The sequence below is a fragment of the Corvus brachyrhynchos genome, unplaced genomic scaffold (assembly GCF_000691975.1).
Source record: "Corvus brachyrhynchos isolate BGI_N302 unplaced genomic scaffold, ASM69197v1 scaffold4, whole genome shotgun sequence".
Lineage (NCBI taxonomy): Eukaryota > Metazoa > Chordata > Aves > Passeriformes > Corvidae > Corvus > Corvus brachyrhynchos.
This window is the reverse complement of record NW_008237878.1, coordinates 1,806,346-1,827,575: the sequence shown is the minus strand read 5'-3', so window position 1 is coordinate 1,827,575 and position 21,230 is coordinate 1,806,346. Positions and strand designations below refer to the sequence as shown.

At 42.1% G+C, this 21,230-nt stretch overlaps 1 protein-coding gene across 3 annotated transcripts in view; it reads right to left on the bottom strand.

Annotated features, from left to right (window-relative positions):
• Positions 1 to 21,230, bottom strand: part of SFMBT1 (Scm-like with four mbt domains 1) — a 119,565-nt gene that overhangs the window by 9,568 nt on the left and 88,767 nt on the right. For all 3 annotated transcript variants that reach the window (XM_017732361.1, XM_017732362.1, XM_008632158.2), the window contains 14 exons: positions 20,259 to 20,353; positions 15,469 to 15,709; positions 15,025 to 15,113; positions 13,856 to 14,102; positions 13,049 to 13,146; positions 12,194 to 12,295; positions 11,159 to 11,309; positions 9,250 to 9,332; positions 7,216 to 7,342; positions 6,412 to 6,525; positions 4,977 to 5,019; positions 4,023 to 4,087; positions 2,441 to 2,580; positions 488 to 597 (listed from right to left, as the gene is read on the bottom strand). In XM_017732361.1, the coding sequence (XP_017587850.1) occupies positions 488 to 597; positions 2,441 to 2,580; positions 4,023 to 4,087; positions 4,977 to 5,019; positions 6,412 to 6,525; positions 7,216 to 7,342; positions 9,250 to 9,332; positions 11,159 to 11,309; positions 12,194 to 12,295; positions 13,049 to 13,146; positions 13,856 to 14,102; positions 15,025 to 15,113; positions 15,469 to 15,709; positions 20,259 to 20,353 (1,705 nt within the window). The remainder of the gene's footprint in view (positions 1 to 487; positions 598 to 2,440; positions 2,581 to 4,022; positions 4,088 to 4,976; positions 5,020 to 6,411; positions 6,526 to 7,215; positions 7,343 to 9,249; positions 9,333 to 11,158; positions 11,310 to 12,193; positions 12,296 to 13,048; positions 13,147 to 13,855; positions 14,103 to 15,024; positions 15,114 to 15,468; positions 15,710 to 20,258; positions 20,354 to 21,230) is intronic.

Genomic DNA, 21,230 nt, shown 5'->3' with positions numbered 1-21,230 from the left:
CAGCAGGAAAACTGGGAGTGCTTTAGGGTAGACTGCTGTAGAATGACTTCCATGCCAGGCCATTTCAAAGCTTCTAACTTTATTTCTGAAGAATCTTTTTCCACTAAGAAATTTGTGTGGAAGTGCCTGAGAAGCTTCCTAAGGAGTACATGCTTCTGCTTTAAAACACTGACAATTATCTTCAGGTGAATTAAATTATCTTAAACCTCACCCACAGGTCTGTCAGCACAATGTTGTACCACTACCACACCAGTCTCTAGCTGCTCACATGCCTGTAGCAGAGTACACTGCCATACTATGGAGCATTAAAATCACATGCACTGCACCAGAATTCATAAAGAAATTTATAAAGAATTTAACATTTAATGGCTGTTGGCATCTTGATACGCTCTAAGCGATTTTTCCTTCCCTGAAATGTAAGTTAAAGCACAGACTGCAGAGGACAGCTACTGGGACTGACTAGACAGAGGACAGGACAAGAATTTACTTGGCTTTTAGGGTCTCTCCATGGCCATGCCATGCAGCCTCTTCATCCAGCTGCAGCTCTCGCAGGACACGGCTGGGTTTGTAGGCGGCGTTGATCAATAGAGTGAGAACCTAGAGTGCGGGAGGGAAGAGCAGAAAACACGTGTAAGTTATTTGTACAATACATCTGTTCTAAAGTGCCAGGGCAGAATAGGAAATTACTCCTATTCATCCAAATTATCTAGCATCAAAGCACTCATTCACAGCAGGATTACAGACACCTCCTGACAGTGCCAAAACGAACACCGAGAGCAGCCGACACTTTGGGCCTTCCCAGCCCTCAGAATTTGTCTGCAGAGCCACGAGTGTATCCAGCAATTTCCAAGTCATTGCCCTTGAATTACACATCACTAAATTAACGCCTGGGGCTGAGTTCTCCCAAACTTGCATAACCTTGGCTAAATCAGAGTGATTATTTTAAAGATTGTATGTCATGTGAAGATGTGCCAAAAAAATGCTGTGGGATTTTGCTGCCTGCCAACCCTCTACTTACAACAAAATTGTAGTGCAGAATCCTAAGCTCTCATCTGTTTTGCTTCCATGAACCATGATAAGGTTTGTATTTTAATAAAATGATAATTTCTTGGGTACTGTAAAGTAACTTGGAAGTTGTGAATAACCTGAAGTTAGTGGGGGATAGTACAAAATGTGCACTCTAATTGTACTTTTTATGTTCACTATGTGCTCATTCCAAATCATTCCCAACTGGGTGCATCACAACCTTGACATTACAAATTTGCAGTTTTATTGCTACTAATGCAGCAGTCCAGAAATCAAAGAAAAGTATTAAATGTAATACAAGTACCAAACTCTCTCTAGGATTCATACAGTGAACAAGACTCACAAGTAAAACGAATACACAGCTCCTGCACATCTGCAGGATTTGTGCACACTTTCTGCTTTCAGGCAACGAAGCAGAGCAAACCTTCAAGGTCAAACAAAGGTGCCACAGAATTTCACATTTGCTCTTTTGCAGTTCTTACATTAGAGTACTGAAACTGGCAGAAAGGATAGGGTACTTTTCTGCATGCAAAAATGGGCCTTTTTCAATAATCTGCTTGCTTCTTGACAACCAGACCCTGGTTTTACAGCATGTCTGCCAGAAAGTCTTTCTTAAGGTCTCTCCCAAGTTAAGACACCTGGTAGGGAAGGTAAAATTCCTGGTATGTCAAGCCAATTCCTATATATAAAGTGATCATTTCATGACAGCTCACATGTGCATATACAGTCAGTTATGTCTTGGGAAATTTCCAGCCTCTCAGGTCAGATAAGCACCTCATGACCTTTCTTGAAATTTCAGAAAAATAATTATTGGATTGAAGTATCTGTAAATTTGCTGTGAAACACCTTCTGGAGAAGAAGCCCTTTGGCATTAAAGAATGGCCTCTTGCTCCCTCAATTACCTTAAGAAGCCAAACTGTAATTTCACCTGATCTATGCAAATTGTATCCAACTTATAAAACACAGAAAATTCTATTCATTTCCCAATCACTGAACGTAGTTTGCCATTTTGACTAAGAATAATCTGTATTTCCTCTGTTTTACCATCCACAGTGCAGACTGCAAAGGAATTTTGGGATTATCTCCAGCTAAATTCTGTTAATTAAAATGGAAACATTTATTACAGCTATAAAAAGATACTAACTCCTTTGATTGTAGTAATTACAGGTTATACTGTTTTAACAGAAAATAAGATTTAGCAGTAGAAGGCTGAGTGTTACTTAGATAAATGAGAGGCTTTTGCTCTTATCAGCCATTCATAAAACCATTCATGATTTATACTTTATTATATGCAAAAAGACACTCCTTACACATCATCAGCTTCAATTCTTGAATTTCCCATCTGTAACAGAGAAATACTCCAGTGTTTGAGACACACTGCTATTTGCAGGCCCACCCTGTCCCTCCAGCTCACCTCCTTCAGCACCAGAACACAGTTCCCAGGCCCCACGGACTGGGGAAGCTCTGCAATCCTGCCTTTGTTCAGGTAAGGCCCCGAGAAGCACCGGTGGTTGAAGTAGATCTTTGGGCAGCAGTATTTGCCATTGATTACCACTGAGAGGTGAGAAAGGAGAAAACAAATGTTTAAATCACACACTGCAAACGCCCCGGGAAAGAATCTCACAGTACGTAACAGTTTGTCTGCTGTAAGAAAAGGAGGGGAAAAAGCCTTGAATGACAGGGATTTGAGGTAGTTTCTGTATCACGTTTGCCATGGCAGCATTAGTTATGCCATGTTGCCAAAACAGTTTTCATACTTCACACCCATGCCTGCAAACTGTCAAACTGCAGTAAATAAAGATGGTCATATATCAGAAAAGAAACACTCCTTCCTGGCTAGTCTGCTGCTTCATGGTATTACACCAGGGAGAACAGCAAAGACAAAGACAACCCCAACTTTTTGGTAGCAGAAGCAGTTCCTACACGGCAGTTACAGATAAATTCTCCAGTCAATTTTCTCTCCCCCAAACTTCTGCCACCAGAGAAACTGGCAGTTATTCTCCACTGTTTATCCTAAACTGCAGTATCACATTGTTTTGCATTTTCAGATTATTTTCCTTTGATTAGCAAACAAAAGATGCAGCAACTGATAAACTGACCTTTGATGAAGTGACATCAAGCTCTCTAAACCGATTTAATGGTTGAGCATTGCTCAAAATTCAAGTACTAATATATATTGCAACACATTTGTGTACAAAACCAATATTGTTTTACCCAGCAGTGTTGTACTTTTTTGATTGAGCAACACTATCACTTAAAGACCTTAAATTCAGCAGTTGAAAACTGCCAGATAAATGAAGTCAAATTTACATTATGAGTCTATTAAAAGCCAATTAAGATGCTAAACAAGCACACATCATTTTTATCACACTTGCTTTTGGTGAAGCTTCAGATGTGCACTTCACTGTACAGAAAACAGCAGAGGAGGCACTCTGTTGCCAAATGGATGGATCTGTGTGACTTTCACCAACAGATGTACTTATTCATCACATTCCTTCTTGCAACATTTTACAAAATTATTAGATTTTGCCATCTGGCACACAAAGCAGTTTACTGTTTGAATTGCTTTTGTTTATCACCATGATGAAGTTAACATAAAAACCAGAGAGATCTGCTTCCCAAAGCCAGAATCAAACAACTCCAGACCACAGATATAGCACACCTGCTTCTCCCACATTATCAAAGATAACAGGTGACAATAAAAAAGGTCACCTGCACGGGTCACACCACACATTCAGCTCCACATATCCTCTGCTGGAGGAGCAATGTTCTGGTGTAAAAATCTGATTTCCAGGTTTAATGCATATATGAATTGCAGAACGGCAGAACAAAAGCAACTGCATGCTTTTGTTTGTTTCATTCATTTTTGAAGTTCAACAAATCATTAAAGGATGAAAATCTCCAAACCCTTTCCTCCTCTTCCCTCTCCTAACAGTGTTGAGCAGGTGAACTCGTACAGGATTTTGCTTTGTTAGCCTGACCTCTGTGATCAATACCTGAGTCAGAAGAGTTCAGTTCCTGGTTCTTTAGTCCATCATGAACTGTCCTTGAAGACAAAATTCTGAAATGAAAAGAAGGTTGGGAAAACAGACACAGTAAAGACAGTCACCTCTCTGTTATTAAACACCATTATATTTTTTTCCTCAGCTCCAGCCTTATTAATCTGCTTTTTATACCTTCCCTGTTTCACAGTAATAACATGCAGAAACTACCAACTTCCATTTGGAAAGGACTTCTGTCCTGCTACAGCCAGCAGCAATCCTTCCTTGCTTGAAGTCCATGGGGCACCATGGTGACAGACACCTCCCAAAACAGGAGTTTACATTCCCCGACTCCTTTTAGTTTCACCTTTCACGGCACAAGGCAGGGTAGCCTCACCTTATGCATGCTGAAAAAGCTGGATTTTCAACAAAATACAACCAAAATTACTCCACTGGGATCTGGTAAGGATCCCAGTTACAAAACATGGGAGAACAGTCTGCTCAGTATTTTAGGAGCAATGCAAACACTGGCAGGACTACTGACAGCTCTGGTGTTTGTCAAGCTGCAAGAGTCAATAAAGCCAACTGTGAGCATTCCATGGAGCACTTCTGAGCAGGCTCACAAGAATGAGTCCCACATGCATGACAGAGTTTCTAGACTAATTGTAGATATTAGCAGAACTCTTCTTTTGGCCTACTTTGGGCCAAATTTCATCTGGGAAGGAACAATTACAAGGAAACAAATTCCAAGCTTTCTATCTCCTCCTACTGTAGTGCAAGAGGTCTTTTAGAACATCAGCAGAATCTACCAGCATTAACACAAATGGACTGTGGAATCTCTCAACCCTCAGTACAGCACATTTGCAAAGCTAAATCTCCCCTAACACAGCACATTTTCCAATTAAAAAAAAGAGACAAAACTCATGCCAAACCCCAACAAAAAATAAAAGCAAAAAACCTGTTACTTACTGTTTTTCTGGTTGAACTACAGCAATTTTCTTCTGCTTGTTTACTGAAAGAAACAAAATACCCAACAAAATATAAGAGGCAAGCAAATGAAACATCTAGTACAATACATATAGTGGACTCATTTCTTTTAAGTTATACAGCAAAAAGGATCTATGTTCCCAGTCACTGCAGTGTCAGACAGCTGACCCAGCTGCACGAGAGGCACACTGGCCCAAGTAATTTGAAGAAATACAAAAGGTTTACTTAAACTTCCATTTAAAAAATTCATTAAATCAAGCATGCATATGCCCAGTTTTCAAGGAAATCCAACCTTTTGTGCCTCTCTGTTTGCATCAGAGCCCCTAAACTACCTGTACTACCAGCCAAAAAGGAATGACACGCTTTCTCATTCAGCTCCCAAGGCTATATTGTTCAGCCCAACTTGCCATTTTATTGACACAGTAACTGCAACACTTCAGCTTAGAAATGGAATGAAATCAGCTGGTTAGAAACACAAATGGCTTCAGATAATTGCTATGGAGGGAAACACTACTGCAACCAAGTCAGTCATCTACATGATGGGTCCACTTGCTAATTCTGGCTTTCACAATCAAGTAGTAAAATAAAACAAGATAAAGCAACATTATGCCTCTTTAGCAACTTCAGGCTTTAGCCCCAACAAACTTCTGGATTTTTTTTCACATCATCTTTTATCTAATTAGGATCCCCCCTTCTTCCTCGTCTGTCCTTGGCAGTGCAAGCAGATTAGTTTCTCTTGCTTTGACATGCAGAAAAAGACAGCTCATTTCAATCTAAAACTTTTCTTATCTTACACTTAATGAACACTCAAGAAATTCTTTGGTTTCTCCAACCCCCATTTAACTTTAATAAATGTCTCACCAAGCAGTTGAGAGAAGGCACTATCTTATTCTACTTACTAGTGTAGTTAAAAAGGTAGGGTTTACCTCTCAGCACTTTGTCATTAAGGGATCATCACCACATGGCCCATTGTGAAATCAGTCCCCTTTATTTTGACTCCAAAATGTGCACACACTCCACACTGTTTTGTTGTGGTATTAACTTTACTTTGCACAAGTGCAAATGTAAAATCAGTATCAGGGTCAGACACGTGACAACAGCTCAGACAGAAGTAAATGCAGAGTATGGAGGGTGTGTAAATACACAGATAGGATTTCTTTGTTATGGCAAATGGATTGTCCTCACAGGCTCCTACAGCATTGCAGTGGCCTCAAGCCAACACCGTGGGGTTTGGAGTTGTTGTAGGGCTTCCAACTGGCCCCAACAGCCAGAGAGGCAGTTGTGCAACACACAGATTCTCTGTGCATGATGAACGTTTCCAAATTCAGCGATGCCAGCAATAACCCCGCAGTAATCTGCTCCGGCAGGTCTCACCAGCTCTAGCAACCCACCACTGCAAACAGAAGAGAACTGGTACCTATTGCTTTGCGAGGAGGCCTGAGCTGATATCCATTCGTCTCACACCAACCCACTGGAAATATATTCATTGATTCCACACTCACTATACACTCAGGGACGGGTTTCTTGGAGCCTGTTCAGTTTAGAAAAGGAAAAATTGAAGTAAGTCATAAACCCCCTAACTTGGTTCACATTCACTGTATGTTTGTTAGTGAAGCTGCTTTTACTTATGGTGCATCTGGAACACAATAACAATCATTTATTCATCCCCTTTACTGACCAGATTCTTTCCTGACCTCATTTACTTCCTCCTAAAGGCTGGAGATGGGAATTTTCCTTCCGCAGTTTCGCAGAGATGCACAGCGCATAGTAAGTGCATGCTGATGTACTTCCAATCAAGAAATGGGATTATAATGGAGAACAGCTGACACAGGCTTACTCTATCTTAATGAAGAACCTCTGTAAAACTTTCCTTCCCAGGTCTGGCCAAAGCTTGCTCAGAATGCAAGTCACTCATGTGTGAAACTGTCACAAGGGCCCTGCTTTCCACACGGCCCCGCTCAGTACTTTGCACGGTGCATGAGCCCAGCACTGACACTGCAATGCACAAATGCCATTCTTGGCTTAAATAAGCAGTGCCAGCCAAGGCAAACTGGAAACACACAATCCAAGTGGGTTTTGACTGTGATTTCACCAAGGAAATTGTGACTTGCTGCCCATACTCTGCACACAGTGAGTTTGCTTCAGATGCTCCTCAGGTTTGGGGATGGCACTACAGCAGAACCAAAGAGAGCACTCCTCTCTTCCCCCAAACCAAGCTTACCCTCCAGCTGAAGCCAGAGGTAAGAATCTTTTAACTTGGTGACTGTAGCAATGCAAACTTCTTCAGGATCAACTGGGTTCACAGCCTCGAGTTTCATGTTCTCTTTAAATCCATGGTCAGAAGTTAACTAGGAAAAAGCCAGAATACTTCAGTAAGACACCAGCTGTGTATCCAGGATAGGATATGAATATCCATGAACAGGAGCAACACATAAAACCTTCAGTGTTTGAATAACACAGAAAGATACTCAACACAGACAGAGGAGATTTCAGATAATTAGCACACTGAGTACACATAAGATATGTTAGGAACTACAAAGAATTTAAGTTAAAAAAGGCTCTACAGACAGACCTAGCAAAGAACGTATTTGTCTTCAAAAAATAAGGATGCTGAGGCTCACTGAAGGGATTGAGTGCATTCCCAGCAATCAGAAATTCTCTGCTGCTTGCCACCTGAGTGATAAGTCTGACAAATAATCTGACCAGGTTCTCCATTCTATCATGTTAACTTGGAAATCCATTTTACGCATGCAAATAACATTCCTGCCTCATCTGAGTTCTGGCAGGCAGAATAGGAAGCTTTCTTTTCATTTTACGTTTTTTGGATAAGTAGGGTCTTACTTTATTCACCAATATAGTTTGCATTTATATATTTTTAAAAAAAATCCCTAAAACATAAGAACAGGTATTTATCCAGCTCTGGAGCTCCTGAATTAAAGATAAGAAGTACCAGCCAGACAGAGGACTCTTCTTCCCAGAGCCACTCTGCAATGTAATTACAGGATCAATACATTATGAATTCTGGAACTAGTCTACAGTGATCAACTCTTCTCAGAAAAAGGATAATAAATTCAATGACCTGCTCTAAGATGCTACAGTTTACAAGACAGAACAAGGACAACAAGAATTCATAGCCAGCAACACTCTCTTCAAAAACTGGTAATTATTCATTTTAATTTCTCCCCCTAAGCACTGCAATAGCCCAAGTATGGTAAATGGAACTGGAATGCAGGTGTTAATAGTACCCTTTTCTGCTTGACAAGCTAATGTGCTTTGGGGGACAGCAATACTGTCACTGAACCAACAAAGCCCAAAATCTTGCAAGTCCTTCAGGCACGGGTTAATGTAAAATGATTATTTGGTACTAATTTAAGATGACTTCATATTGATTAATACAATGGAATTAATTTTTCAAGCTGAAAGGATGGAAGATTGCAAGAGTGCCCTAAGTAAATGAAAATAAGGTCTATTAATAATAAAGGCCCTGTTTCCACAGTTACAGGAGTGCCAACGACTGATGCTGTTCTATGTCTCTTCCACGGACTCTTACACATCTCAATTCCACAAAACAAGCATTTATTTCCAGTCTGCTTTATCACAACTGAAAGTCCACTGCTTCCTTATCTAGGAAGCTGGCATGCAGCTACTTCAGTTCACACTCATTTATAGTCTCTTATCTCTCCTGCTTCCTGAGTTACCAAAGGTAAGGTGTTAAGGTATTCAAATGTGTTCAGAGGAGGGCAACAAAGCTGGTGAAAGGGCTAAAGGAATGCCCTGTGAGGAGCAGCTCAGGACCCTGGGTTGTCCAGCTGGAGAAAAGGAGGATGAGGAGTGACCTCACTGTTCCCTGCAGCTTCCAGAGGAGGGGAAGTGGAGAGGGAGGTGCTGATCTCCAGTGACAGGACCTGTGGGAATGGTTCCAAGCTGTGTCAGGGCAGGTTCAGACTTGGCACTGCGCAGCACTTCTTTACTGAGAGGGTGGTCAAACACTGGAACAGGCTTCCCAGAGAGGTGCTCAAAGCTCCATCTCTGTCAGTGCTTGGACAACACCCTTAACAAGCTTTAACTTTTGGTCAGCCCTGAAGAGGCTCAGGCATTGGACTGGATAATTGATCATTGCAGGTTCCTTCCAACTGAAATATTCTATTTGACTTGGAAAGGAAACTAAAGTAAAAAACATGCAAAAGGTTCTTCTCCCTGTAATGAAGAGTACCAGTCAGGCAGCAGAGGAGATGTTCCTGCAGGAGAAGCTTACCAAAGGGAAACAGCTCTGGGGAGCCGCCTCAGCACCGCACTGTTTGAGGTAGTCAGCCCAGTCAAAGTCCTGCCCAGGGTAACCTAGGAGAGCAAAGAGCCCAGGGTTAGAGTTTAACAGCTGAGACTCATTTCAAACCCACCTGACACAGAGCACTGAGATCTGTTTGGGTCACTCAGGTTTGTGAGCTGACAGGGCTTCAGCGAGCCATGTGAGGTCAGGCCACTCCAACCTGAATCATCAATCTGCCAAGCAGACAAGGGCAGCAACTGAAACATGGGAAAGCAGTTTCACCCTTTTCACAGAGTACAGGTGAAATTCAGGAAAAATTTCTGCAACTGCTGTTGTGTCAGCTCTGAAACAATTTTTTTAAAACAGAGCACTCAAAATGTGCACAATATCAACATGCTACTCTCTCAAAGACATGTTAAATACTAAGTCGTTAAAGAGAGCAGTTAGATGTGCCAAGAGCCTCATCAAGTCTGATAACAGCTGTAGATTTGCACACATTTGAAGGGAAGTGTCTTAACAAGGAGTCCATCAGGAGACAGAGCATCCCTTCAAGGAAAATTAAATTCTTCTTGGGGGAAATACTTGGTTTCCCTGTGATCTAACAAAAAACTGAAGGAAAAGGGGCACAGAAGTGTGCTGCCATGTCAGTTTGAGGCTGGCAATAAATTGGCAAGGACAAAAGTGCTGCACTTATTCCAGTCCCCTTAAAGGGAAACCTGTAACAACAGTTTTAAGAAACCAAAATTTCAAACTCAGTCTAAGGATATAGCATTAACATGACAATCTAAAATCGTAGAGAGCCATAAAGTTTCCCCCACGCCTCCTTTTCTCCAGGCTGAGCCCCCACAGTTCCCTCAGCTGCTCCTCACAGGACTTGTGCTCCAGACCCTTCCCCAGCTCCATTCCCTTCTCTGGACATGCTCCAGCCCCTCAATGTCTGTCTTGTAGTGAGAGGCCCAAAACGGAAGGCCAGGGTTTGAGGAGTGACCCCACCAGTCCAACCTAAATTATTCTGTGACTCTTCTCCTCAGAAAGGGCTGAACCACAGAAGGACTTAATTATTCATTTTTCTCAGTTTTACCAGTGCCAGTAGGGCTCTTGAAACCTCACACAATTCAGAATGCCCACTATGTCCAGGAGGATGAGAACACAAAATCTTTGTCAGCTTCAGTAACATGACTATAAAGTGAGATTTCACTTTTCACATGCAAAATTCTAGCAAATGCTGGTCAGGCAGAGCCACTTTCCATACCTTATGCAAGGAAAGGCAGGAGACAAACACCCTATGGTCTCTGCTCCTCTGATATAAGGAGCAGCAAAACCAAAACATTCTGAATTGTGAGGTGGCAAATAAGAGAACAGAGACCCAGGTTTTACAATACCATTGACATTTCCAGTTTGAGAAAATGAATAAATATTTTAGCAGTGCAGGAACACTACCCTATTCCCTTATGTCCTGAAGCAATGTTTCAGCAAACTGCAACAGTGCCTGATAGGTCCTTGGTAAAAAAAATAGTTCATTAACTTCTGAGTGATAAGATAGCCTAAAAATATTATAAAATATTGGATAACAATGTTCCATTCTAACCAGAAGCAAAAATCCAATGCAAATACTACTGTTTCCAATATCATGTTAATTAAGGCTGAAACCAACATTTCTTTCAGCCCTGGAACACTCACTCCATTCCTTCCAGTGTTCAGGCTTTCATACATGACCAGCATCCTCAGCCTCTCTCACCTTCCCAAATCCAGGCTCATGCCTGGGAACCTTCAGTTCCCCTAACTCAAACCTCCTGATTTTCAGAACTGGATCTTTCTTGTGCTGCTACGTGCAGTTGTTTTGCCCAAGTGCTGTTCTGAGCTGAGGGGTGAGCAGGAGGAGGCTGCACAGATGTACCTGGGGGGGGGCTGAGGTGCAGCCCGTTCTTCAGGCTCCACTGCACCGGGAAGATGCCGGCGCTGCTGACGTGACAAACGTAGCGCTGGCCGGTCGCACGCTCGGGTCTCAAGTCATCGATTTCTATCATGAAATATTTGTCATTGTACACCTGGAGTCAGCCAAAAGAGAACCACAGGCTCTTATGAGAGGCACATTCTGATCCACTGCTCCTTCTCCCCCATTTTAATAAGGTTGTTAAACAGCAATACTGCCTGATGGAAATCCTTTACCTTGAAATATTGTGAGGTTACAAAAAAATAAAATTAAAAGAATCTCTTGGATTCATAAACCAGCAGACTCATCTGCATTATCCAGAAACTTAACAAATACAAATAATAAAACTTAGTGTCTGAGCCCTTAAAAGATAAGGTGATCAAGTACTTTAGGAAAATTTCTCATGAAAAATGCACAGAAATTAGCATTTGTGGTCCTCCTGCTATTCTGTAACAACCTGCTTATTTCAACAAGGCTGAACTGTGTCCCAGAATGGACTGTCACAAGTAAACCCACTACAGTCCTGAAGCAAATAAAAGCAGGACAGGCAAATAGCAAGAAAAGTAACACCTGATCATGTTGGAGAGTTTTCGTTTCAACTCTGAAACCCCTTGTTTGGAAATCAGGCCGCCTAAATGTCATATGTACACAGTAATGACGTAACCTTTGCAAAATCAAAACCCCAAAAATCTATCTTCAGATGGATACTCAGATTAAGAGGGATTATTTCCAATTTTAAAAATCTGGGCTTGACAATTTTAGCCATTTGATCTTTTGAACTTGTATCTTTATGGAACTTTTCCCCTCCATTCAAATCCAACGGCTTCACCATCAGCAGTTGTTTTATCAGGCAGCCTCTCCCCTGAGGGAGACACACAAAGTACTTTATTTGAAAACTAGTGCAAGATTTTAAGATAACCAGTTCATGAGAATTCCCTGAGCATCTAAGAACAGCAGTAGAACTGAATCTTAGCAGGACTAGCTTAAGAACCCTGGTACCTTGAGAACTGTAGCAGGACAGATAACAAATGGAGCCATTGGGTCCACAGCTTCCAGCTTCATGCCTTCAGAGAACGAATGCACTCCGATCACAGGTTTATCCTGAAAAATGACGTGTTGCTGTGATTACCTGCCCTCCTCCACCAAAGAGAGATGTACCTCACATAAATCAGCTGAAGAGGGTAAGTTTTTTAAGAGTTTTTTTTAGTTCATTCCAAGAAATCAGCATGTCTGAGCACCAGCAACTTTTCTAAATGGAAGGCCAACAATGCCCCCTGAGACTGACCATTTTTGATGAGTTTTAGGAAATTGAGTCCCTGTGTCCTCTGACATTCTCCACGCAGAAGCAAGATTTGATAATACAGAGTGGTCTTGTAAGTCAATAGAAATGTTTTGAGGTCCTTCCCTGTAACTTTTAGCACTCATCATGAACTGAGAACCATACAGGTCTCCATTTCCAGTCTAACAAAACCCTACAGAACAGGGTTCCTGCTCCACAATTATCTATATCTTGCTCTGTGCATGACCCAACACATTCAAGAGCAACAGCACCTCTGCTTCTACTTATGGGTCCAAACAAAGCTGAGAAAAATGAACTAAGAACCTGAAGGACTAAAACATGTGAACTATGACGACTAAGGACTCACATAACTGTGATGGGTGCATTGTCAACTTATCAAGAATTGATACCAGCATGATTATTTTTTATTATAATTACATTTTTTAACTAGAGTGAAAAAGGAAATAAATTTTTAAAACCAACAAAACAGGGAAAGAATTTTGGGTGGCTGACTTCCCTGAATCATTTCTCAGGAAAATAGCATTTCCATGGTATCATCCACAGCATTAAACTACCTTAAAAAGATCTGTAGGAACAGATGACTCCTCCTCCTCCTCTTTCACCTTCTTCAGGATCTCTTGCCAATCTGCTTCGCTCCTCAAGGACCTAATGGCTTGAAGAAAAAGAGAGGACAAGAGTGAATAGCCATTTCTCCTCCTCTTTTCCCTCGGAACACAAAACAATAAAGTTTGGTTTGTGCCCCTCTAACTGCCAAATTCTTTATCCCAAGGTTTCCCCTCATCAGGAAACATGTAACATCACTAGTAAGCTCATAATCCACCCCTTTGTGCTTCTGCCACTTTCTGCCTCACTCCTCTGATGACCTGCTCTGACACGGACATGCCTGAAAGATATGTCCGCCCATCCCAGCCTCTGCCTCCACTTCCATGCACTTGTTCCTTCTTTTAAGGGACATTTTCATATCTTTAAACAGTATCTAAATTAGTCCAGTGGGCTTGAAGGGTCTCAACTGCAAAAGCTCCTGCTGAGCAGCACTCCAAAACTGTAAGACTTTTGCCACCCCAGGAATACAAACCTACCAAAAATAACCAAATAATGAAGGCAATCCCTTCCTCACTTCTTTCCTTTGCACAAACAGGTGGAAAGTTTTGACAGGCAAAATCACTTAGCAGCTTTTGAATGAGTGGGTGGAAAGTCTTGTAGGACTATTTGTACCTTCACCTGCATTTTATTAGGTACAGGACTTGTCAGATCACACTGATTATGTGACCACCACATGCACCCAGAAGGCAAATTCAGAGCACCAAAGCAGCAGCCTCTACCCTCTGATCACCACATACAAGATCTGTGTTTTCAAGTACCTAAAGGTGGTTGCAGGCTGTATCCATGTTGAGCTGCCCAACCCACTTGGTGAAGGAAAGGGTCCAAGTAGAACAGCCACTGGTCAAATTTGTCTGAATCCTCCAGGCCCTCATATCGCAGCTTAAGCCTCCCACCAACATTTTCTACCACAGTGACTATCCAGGCTTCCAGGGAATCCCGGATGTTTTGCAGTTCCAGTCGGGAGCCAGGTGCAATGAGATCCAATGGATTTTTCCCTCTGTGAAGCTTCAAAAAGAATACAAATTATTCTGTACAACAGAACAAAACAAATGCCATACTTCCACCTCTTTACACACATCCTGTCTGCATAAATAAAGTATGAACACAGAAGCACAGAAATCCATGTCCCTTCCTAACACAAGTCAGAAGTGACAATGTTCAGAATCGCTGGTGTTTGTGTCAGAGCTTCTGCACTGCCTACAGTCACACACTTCACTTAAGTCCTCATTATCATTTTCAGAGACATTATCATTTATATATTCCAGGTTTGAAGGAAACGTGAATAATCTCTTTTTAAAACTGAGTCATCCAGCATACAAAGATGACTAGACAGAAACATACAGACAGAAATTAGCTGTAATGAAGATGTCAAAGGCACTTTCCAAAAACCATTATGTTCTGTACTTTACAACCAGAGACTGATATAAGGTGCAAATATTGTTTTAAGTGCAGAGGAGGGGATTAAAATTTGGTTCTTCACTAGCAAAGATGTAATATTTAAGTGAAACAATAACGTGCCCGTTAGTAAAAAATGCCAAAACAAAACAATGCAAAGTGAAAGGAGTCAATTGAGAAAGGAGACAACACGAAAGCCAGATAAATAAAGCATTATTTTCTCAGAGCTGTATGGAGAAGGAGCAGAATAGGAGGAAGACTGAAACCTTAGGGAGTTTAAAAAGGTCTTTCTTTTGACAGGATTAACGAACAACCCAAACCTGCAGCAACAGATATGTTTCAGGACAACACTATAAAAATTAAATACTGTAAATAGGAAACACTAGAGAGTGGAACTCCAACGTCAACAGCATATTACAATGCTCCCTAAACTTAAAAAGGGAATTGAACTGACAATCCAAATAAGGATTCCCTTAATGATGAAGGGCAAAACCAAGACAAAACCCAGTATGCAGCTCCTCGCAGCACTTACCCCCTCCAGCAGGTTAGCAGGAGCACTGCATGCCCCCTTCAGCACTCGCTGAAGGAACTCCTCCTGGTCAGGTATCTTGTCCTTGATACCTAAGCAAAGAGTGAAAAAGAAAGACTGTGATTTTTCCTGCCAGATTATTCAGACACAAGATGTTACCACACCTGCCTAATTCATGAGAATCTGCCACACACCGGTAACAACTTAAAGAAACAAAACAAACAAATAAAAAAATTTAAAGGAAATATCAAAGCAGTAGATTTTGGTGGGTGATAGATTAAGATAACCACAAGCCTCTGTCATGGGGTTTCAGGAAAACACAGCAGATAACCTCACCTTGTCCCCAGCAACAGCACCTGCACACCACAGCAGCTACGCTGCCTGCCCAGCTGATACAGGACAACAGCACCCTTTGGTGCACCCTCTTTCTGCACACAGAGCTGGTACCTTCAGGCACTTTGAGAATCTTCTTGTTCTGCTGACACCAGCCGATGGGGTGCAGATCAGCTGTCAGGATGTCACACCAGAAGTCGGCCTTGCGGTCCTCGCCGTAGCCATCGTAGCGCAGCAGCAGCAGCTGCCCACACGTGGTGATGATGGTGGCAACCCAGTACGTGTTCTGGTCAGACTTGACAGCGACTTCCAGCTTCATACCAGGGGCAAAACCATTCTGCAAACTTGTATCCACCTGAAGAAGAAGAAGATCATCGCATCTGAGCGCATCTCAGAAAGTTTGCTGAATACCAGGGGGAACAATTTAGACAAGTTCATTAGCAAAAAAACTCAAGCCAAATGCCATCCAGTCTCTTCAGAGAAACAGCTTCATCACGTTATGGAACCCAAACTGGAATGCACACAGAATCATCATTAATGAAATCTTCTTTGCATTTCAGAGTATCTTTTCAAGCTTAAACCAATATCGTGCCATTCATATTTCTGCCCTGAACAATACCTTCCCGCATCACTGAAAGGCTTTCCCACTCACAGCTGGGACGTCAACCTGAGCAAAACTAAAGGCCAAACTCTGCACCACAACTTTGACTTGCTGCGTTAAACTGTGTCATTCAAGGTCTTTGGACAAAAAGACCATTTAAAGTACATACACATGCCTTAGGCAACAGTATCTGTCTCTTCCACCATGCTCATCTAAGAAGTCACAAACCTGCACAAACTGCAGAATAAGGATTTTTAAGCTCTCTAAAATTAATTTAACCTCTCTAATTTAAAATTAAATTAACCTCTCTAATTAATCCAAGAACCTAAATAATTCTATATGCAGCACTGTTAAATAAACTGCATGCAACATAACCAGTCTGTGTTCTTCACACTTTGACAACAATAAAGCACCAAACACTGGGAGTGCTCTGTGTGTATGTGGGTGTGCTGTGTGCAGGTGACCAATCTGACTGCACAGGATTCAGACAATGAAATGGGAGATTTAAAAGAGAATGCAAACCTTAAGCTTCTTATATCCCTAACTTCTCCTTACTCAAACAATCCCAAAAGAGCAGATGGACCCTGTTCTGATCTATGCTTAATTCCAGGGCATCAGTCCTAATTAAAACTCTGACATGTCAATTCCCCATTCTCAGTTGACTGTAACTGGTGTTTTCTTTCTTTTTTAAGAGGTCCCTTTCCTCTTTGAATCAACTACAAGAAAGGCTTTCAGTATGATGCAGATGGAGCAGATATTTTCTGGGGTATTTATTCCCAGTTCTGCGCTGACAGTTCAGTAACTGCCATAGCTATTATAGTCTCATCAGCCAGCACATATTGGTTTGCTAAAAATAAAACTAAGAGAACTACACCAGAAAGAAAAGCATATGCTTGTGTTAACTGTTCATATCCTTCAGGTTAATGCCCTTCACTTGGAGAAATCCCTTCTTAAAAACATAATCAGCAGGACCCAACACCTGCAGGCATTTTGAAGTGGTATTATAGAGGGTGTCTCTCAAAAAAACCAGTTGTCTTGTTGAAGAGATATGCCCAAAAACTTCATGTTCTGATTCCGGAGAGGAAAGCCTGGAGCTCGACGCAGAGTTTGAAGAATTGGGAAATCTGTGCAGCTCCCGATACCCAACCTTTCAACAAAGCCTCCCGGCAGGGAGAGTGGCGTTCGGCAAAACACAGCGTGGCAGCAGGAGCGTTCCCGGCGGCGGGCTGGGGACAGCACAGGGAGCTGCGGGCTCTGCAGGAGGGCTCCTGGGTCGGCAGGGCAGGCTGGGCACCCCCCGAGCATCTCCTCTGGAGCAGCGTGGCCGAGAGGGCAGCTTGGTGCTGTCCACAGGGCAAGCTGAGCTGGCCAGGAGCTGTGACCCCAACCCTATTCCCCCTTTCCCATCAGGTGCTGTCACCCCATTTGTGCCGCTGCACGAGCCAGAGCCAGGGATGTGACTCAGCTCAGGGGGGATAAAGAACAGACAAAAAGGATTAAGAGCATGCAAAAACACACAGGAAGTAAAAGTGTTCAGATGATGCTTAAGACCAACTTGATTTTAATGGTCACACACATATAGAAAGAGGCAGAAAGGAATTAAAAACCAGCATTCAACAGTTCTGGACAAAGTGTATTTAGACTTGGGGGGGATAACACTGGCATTCATTACAGCTCCAGGTTTTTGGTAAGTTCTTTTTCCTGCTACATTTTATGCCAAACAGTCACTTTGATCTCGATATTGATTAATTTTTAAAATGCTAACAAATTAAACATTAGAACATACTTAATTTGAGAAGTAGCTTAAATTTTCCAATGTGTCTTACTCGTAGCAAGGCAAAACTTTCAGAATTAATATAAGCATACAAATATAAAAAGTCACCTCTCTCATCAGCAAGTCTGGTACTTTGCTGAAACAGTCTGTGTAATCATGGATTACATTTTCTTAACCTGACCATGTATTCTCCTCCAACGTGAGTTGGGTATTTCTCACCCACAACTCACAATGGGAGCTCACAGTCTCACTACTCCAGTATTTAAAAAGAACCAAACTAAAGCCGCACGGTTCCATTTAGAAATGCATTTAAATTAATTAATTTATCATATATGTTCATTTGCTCTTGTGCCAATACTATTCTTCGGCTTAGATTTTTCCACTGTTTTTCTGAGAGTAAAGCTTGTTAGCTCTCCTGACGTTGGATTATAAAAACACGTCACTCTTGAAGTCAAGCAACTGGGACCACAGAATTGAGCTGGAGGGACCACAATCACTAGCACAGCCCCATCAGTGCCTGCAGGCTCTCCACTGAAAATCACTCACCTGATGTATCCTGGAATCACACTAACCTTTTCTCAGTGCTCTGTCACAAAGACAGGCTGTCACTCTCCACTGGGAGGCAGTGAGGCTCTCTGCTCCTCCTTTTCCAACACATTACCTTCTAACGGACCGCAGAAACCCTGAGCGTGTGACCTTGCACTCCTGCATTTCTGTAACTGCAAGGCTCTGATATAAATAAACTCCTCCCTCTGCCTGTCAATTCAGTGTCAGCAGTAACTTCTCAAAATTTTATGCCAAGCTTTTTACAGAGCAGTCTCCAGCTAAATTCTACGGAACTCTGCTAGAAAATGCCCAGTAGTTCCACTTTGAACATGCAGGCATCTATTTCCATGCTCACTGAGGACCCCTCACAGAGGTCCAGGCCCCCAGAGCAGCGGGACAGGGCTGAGCAAAGGGCTGGGCTTCACTCACACCTCCTCACCAAACCACTCTCCACCACAATGTCACCTCACCGACAAAACTGCACCATGTTCCTCACAGGTAGGGATTAATAACAACGCAAAATGTGGAGGTTTTTTAAACCTAATTCTATTTTTACCAACATGGCCACAGCCACCAGACCTTTGACTTGACACAGCTGAGCTGGTGCAGGTGCAGTGAGTCTTTCAAAGTGTGTCTACTGCTGATTAACAAAATGCAGCTACAATATTAATTTAGTTGGCCACTGCTGTAAAGCTGGCATTACAAATAGTTGTATAGTGTCCAAGCTATGATAGCAGGCCTCTTTAACAGAGATCCAGTGAGGTAAATCACACCAAAAGAGACAGACCATTCCTTCTATTACTGTAAAATGCCATTGCTCTGGTTCCATGCTGTGCCCTCAGTGTGGGCTGCATGGACACCACCACTCTAAGCTGGCTCTTGCTACAGCCTCAGTACACCCAGGAAAAACAAAGCAAGCACAGTCCCCTTCCCTTCAGAAATGAGATACCTGAAGTTTTACTTTGACCAAAAAGCTGACAATTCCATCCCAGTGTTCGCAGAGCCTCTGTGAAGTCTGTATTTTCTGCACATCTTTACTACTAACACAACTGACATATTTTAACCGATTATTTAATAGTCTTCATTTCTCCAGGTTACCCTTGGACTCAACATGCTTCGTGATCCTTCACAGACAGACCTCAGTCTGTTTTCCTGCAGATTTAAGTTTCCCCATACTGACAGTCATGGTATTGGACCCAAAAGCACAAGCACCACAGGGTGTCTTCCAAGCAATGTGTCACACACAGTCACCAGCCTGGCACTCGGGAAGGTGCTTTAATTGCTGGAAAAGAACCAGCAGGTTTGGACATCAGCTCTGTACAGCTCACCTTCACTGAGGACCCTGTACAAGAAGGCAGATTTCACATTCAGATCTCCCCCAAAGGGACAGTGCTCTCCAGGACTTTACCAACAAACATTTAAGATGTCCAAGGGCAAAGACAAGGGCTTATCAAGACTTCATCCTATTCATTAAGCCTGTGATCAAACAATTATCCTAATCAGTTTTCTAACTACTACAGTCAGGTGTTTGGCAGAGCTGTTATTTTCTCCTTGCCTCTTTGAGGTCTGACATTAAAGCATTCTTTGAGAGCACATTTGAATTCTGCTGTTCAAGAAATATTCTGCCACCAGCTTTCTAAAGCTACTCCTCCATAGCAGTTGTCCAGTAGCAATCACCAAAAGAAGAAAGAGACTGGCTATTCTGAGCTTCTTGAGAAAAACCAAGCTTTTCTTCTGGTGCAGAAAAGACCTTAACTCCTTAGATTTCAGCACTTGTGGGTGGGGTTACCCCGTGCTACGTACAGAGAGGAAGACAAGAAACAATAATAAAAAGGTTAAATTCTGCATTTCTCTATAAAAAACACAATTCCAGTTAGTCTTCCAATTTGAAAGCAGCGACTCATTCAAAGAAACTCTGAACATTTAGTGTATCACAGAAACGATGCAGGAGACAGTAAGCACACCCACAACTCCCTTACTCACATGTTTAAAAGATCCATGGGGGGCTGCAGTTGCTCCTGTGTCTTCTAGATACTCATCCCAGTTGAATTCCATTTCTTCCACACTGGAACCAGCATCTGGAAGAGAAGCCAAACTTTTCTAATTCAGCAACTCATTGGCTTAAGTTTCAGGCTACTACAAATCACAGCAAAACCCGCTTCAATTCCAAATGACTGAGTACACAAGGGTGCAGTGAACACATTTCAAGAAATGGACAACACTATTTGGCCTTTCTTTGCATGTAAACAGCACTTTTAAGTAGGCTTGGTCTACAAAACAGTGAAATCCTGAGGACTTTGGTTTATCACAAATTTGCTTAGAACTTGTGACAGGAGAACACAGAGCTCTGTATTTCTATCACCAAATATGAGAGACTCAGAACTCTTGGGACACTGGACTGTTGGTGTTTTAAATTAAAAACCACCCACTAATAACAGATTTGGAAAGAAAGCCTAAAAAAACCTTTGAAATATGACTGTGCTCTTTTTAAATTTAGATAGTATGCATTTAGCTGTTCTAAAACACCAGAAGCAAACAGAGGGATTCAGGGTAGTTCTAAAGAAAACAACTTGAGACATAACTGAAATAAAGACCACTCAACTTGGTCACTTAAAAAGCCCAGCTCATAAGATGTAACAACTTCTTTAGACCAAGAAAACCTCATTATGGGATGCATTTAAAGCATAAATATGCTAAAACCACTCAAATCACAGTTCAAAACTCACTCAGGCTGTTAGGGAAGCATGCACCTGTAATAAGCCACACTACAGATCAGTCAGATTTTCTGTTATTATTGTCAAGCCTGTCCCCCAGCCCTGGTCTCCCCTTCTGTTCTGGCTTGAGCCACTTCCCTGCTCCTTTCCCATTCCCGTTTTATCTGACATGTACCCACTTAGCTAAAAAGACACCAAACGAGCACGGGGTGGATTTCAGGTCCCCTGTTTAGTTCAGCAG